Raw genomic sequence first — 2,295 nt, 5'->3', positions numbered from 1 at the left:
TTACAGAAAAATCAAAAAATCCAAATTGTTTGTCAGAAATATAACTACATTTTTCATACCTACACTTTTATTCGTATATGTCGTCATTTTTGAGATATTATGAAAAAAGGTGGTTTTTTAAAAATTTTAATTTTTTTTTAATCGTGACTTTTTTGAAAAATATGTGTCCTGAAGCAGCCAAACTGATACAATCTATTAAAATCTTCATAATAAAGTTGATTCTAGGCGGAATACGATTAATTTTAATTTTGGTGGAAATGGCACTTATGAAACCCATTGATTTAAAAGAAAAAAACATTAGATGCTCCTCTTATTTGCAATACAGCTCACTTATTTTACGTGCAAAAGACTCTTAATAGTGCTCATTTTAAAGCTTATTTCAAGCACTATAAAACTCTTTTTTATTAGAATGCCTAAAATGCATCTGGTCGCCGCTAGATGGCATTGACCACATCGATTAAATTTCAGACAAAATAAAAAACGGCTTTAATTTTTAATATCTAGCTTAATATTGCACTTAGAATACTTTATAAAAAAGAAAATTGTTCATTGTTTTACCTGCTACAATTGTGTTTCTAATACAATTTTCGATAAAACGTATATTTTTTGGAGATATTTGCAAAAAACCGATGAAAAACGTGAAACAATTGCGAATTTTCAATTGCCAATAACTTGAAAAGTATTGGATTTTTTGAAAAACGTTATAGATGATTTTTTGCTTAAAATTAGGCCTTCTATCGATATCCGAGGTTATTTTGAAAAAAATAAATTCACTCCCGAGAAGGGGTGGCAACCACCCCCAGGGTGGTTGCGGAGTTCAAATCATTTTCACTTTTGAAGTTAAGGGTAAGATGAACCTAATTACAAAATTTTATGCAATTCGGTTCACAGTAAAAAAATTCGGACCAACAATGCTTCAATGACTGCACTACCCGTTAAATTGTTTATTATTTTCCATTGTTGTTGCGAATCACCGTTACAGTTCAGTTCAGGCAGCCGAACGGTAAACAGCTGGCGCCACGTCGCTCCACATACCGTTTTTCAATAAGCAATTAAAGTACTCTTATCTTTAAACAACTATACTATTTAGCATTTAAAAGTGTGTAGTATCATTAGAAGGTAAATTATGCCATCGATCTGCGGTGTCTGTAACGATCAGTGTAACAGAGACGGAAGTGAGGTTATGTGTGCTGGAGTTTGCGAAGCATTATTTCATAACAAGTGCATTAAAGGAGATTTAGAGGGGAAGAAGCTTAGATCCAACAGAGACTGGAAGTGTAAAGGGTGCAGAGGTTCTACTAACCAAAACTAACGTGAGTACAACCATAGATAATGATTTAATAAAGAGGCTTACTGAAGAAATCTCCAATGTTAGGTTAGAAATGAATGAGCTTCGCACATCAGTGCAGTTCATGTCGGACAAAATCGACTCCTCAAATAATTAATGCATGATATTAAACAAGAAATGAGTACACTCAGGAAAGAAAATGAAGAACTAAGGCTTAAAAATCATAACCTAACCTCTGATGTACGTAACCTGAAGGAGAGAGTACGGTCGCTGGAACAGTACACGCGAAAAAATAACCTAGAAATAAGTGGGGTGCCAGAAACTCCTAATGAAGACACAATATGCCTTCTAAAGGACATTGCTAAAACTATTGGAGTTGAAGTAGATGTAACCCACTTAAATGCTGCATACCGTATTCCTTCCTTCAATAAGCGCCGACCACCACCCATAATTGTACAGTTCCAACAAAGAATAATAAAAGATATGTGGTTAAAGAAATTCAAGGAAACACGAAACCTAAGTGCCAAGCAAGTAAACCCCGCCTATCCAGACCAACGAGTATACATCAGTGACCACCTTTCTCCGGAAAACAAGCAATTTCTAACAAAGCTAAAGGCAAAATGCAGTGAAGTGGGCTACAAGTTCGCATGGACCAGAGATGGTAAATTCTTTGTGAGAAAGGATGAAGGGGACAAATGTCAAAAAATTGATACTGTTGAGGACATTGAGAAGTTGAAATAAACTACTAGGCCTGTCAATTTACAATTTTCATGTAAGTTTATTTTATGTTATGAAAAAATATTTTCTGTTTTAAATAACTAGATCCCTAGAATAACATTTTCTAAATAATATAAATGACATCAGAGAATTTTCTAGTAAGCCTTGATTCCTTTTTCTCTTCTACTGTTAGTGATGGTTATATCAATCTGATCCATGTCAATATACGAAGTCTTAGAAGAAATTTCAATAGTTTTTTAGCAGAGATTCATTGTGTCAAAAATAATGTT

At 33.7% G+C, this 2,295-nt stretch overlaps 1 protein-coding gene across 1 annotated transcript; it reads left to right on the top strand.

Annotated features, from left to right (window-relative positions):
• Window positions 1-1,465: 1,465 nt before the first annotated feature.
• LOC124363628 lies at window positions 1,466-2,029 on the top strand. Its single transcript, XM_046818888.1, has one exon. The coding sequence runs from the start codon at window positions 1,466-1,468 to the stop codon at window positions 2,027-2,029; it is 564 nt and encodes a 187-aa protein (XP_046674844.1).
• Window positions 2,030-2,295: the final 266 nt, after the last annotated feature.

This window comes from Homalodisca vitripennis, chromosome 5 (genome assembly GCF_021130785.1).
Source record: "Homalodisca vitripennis isolate AUS2020 chromosome 5, UT_GWSS_2.1, whole genome shotgun sequence".
NCBI lineage: Eukaryota > Metazoa > Arthropoda > Insecta > Hemiptera > Cicadellidae > Homalodisca > Homalodisca vitripennis.
The sequence above is the reverse complement of the archived record's forward strand: the minus strand, read 5'-3'. Positions and strand labels throughout refer to the sequence as shown.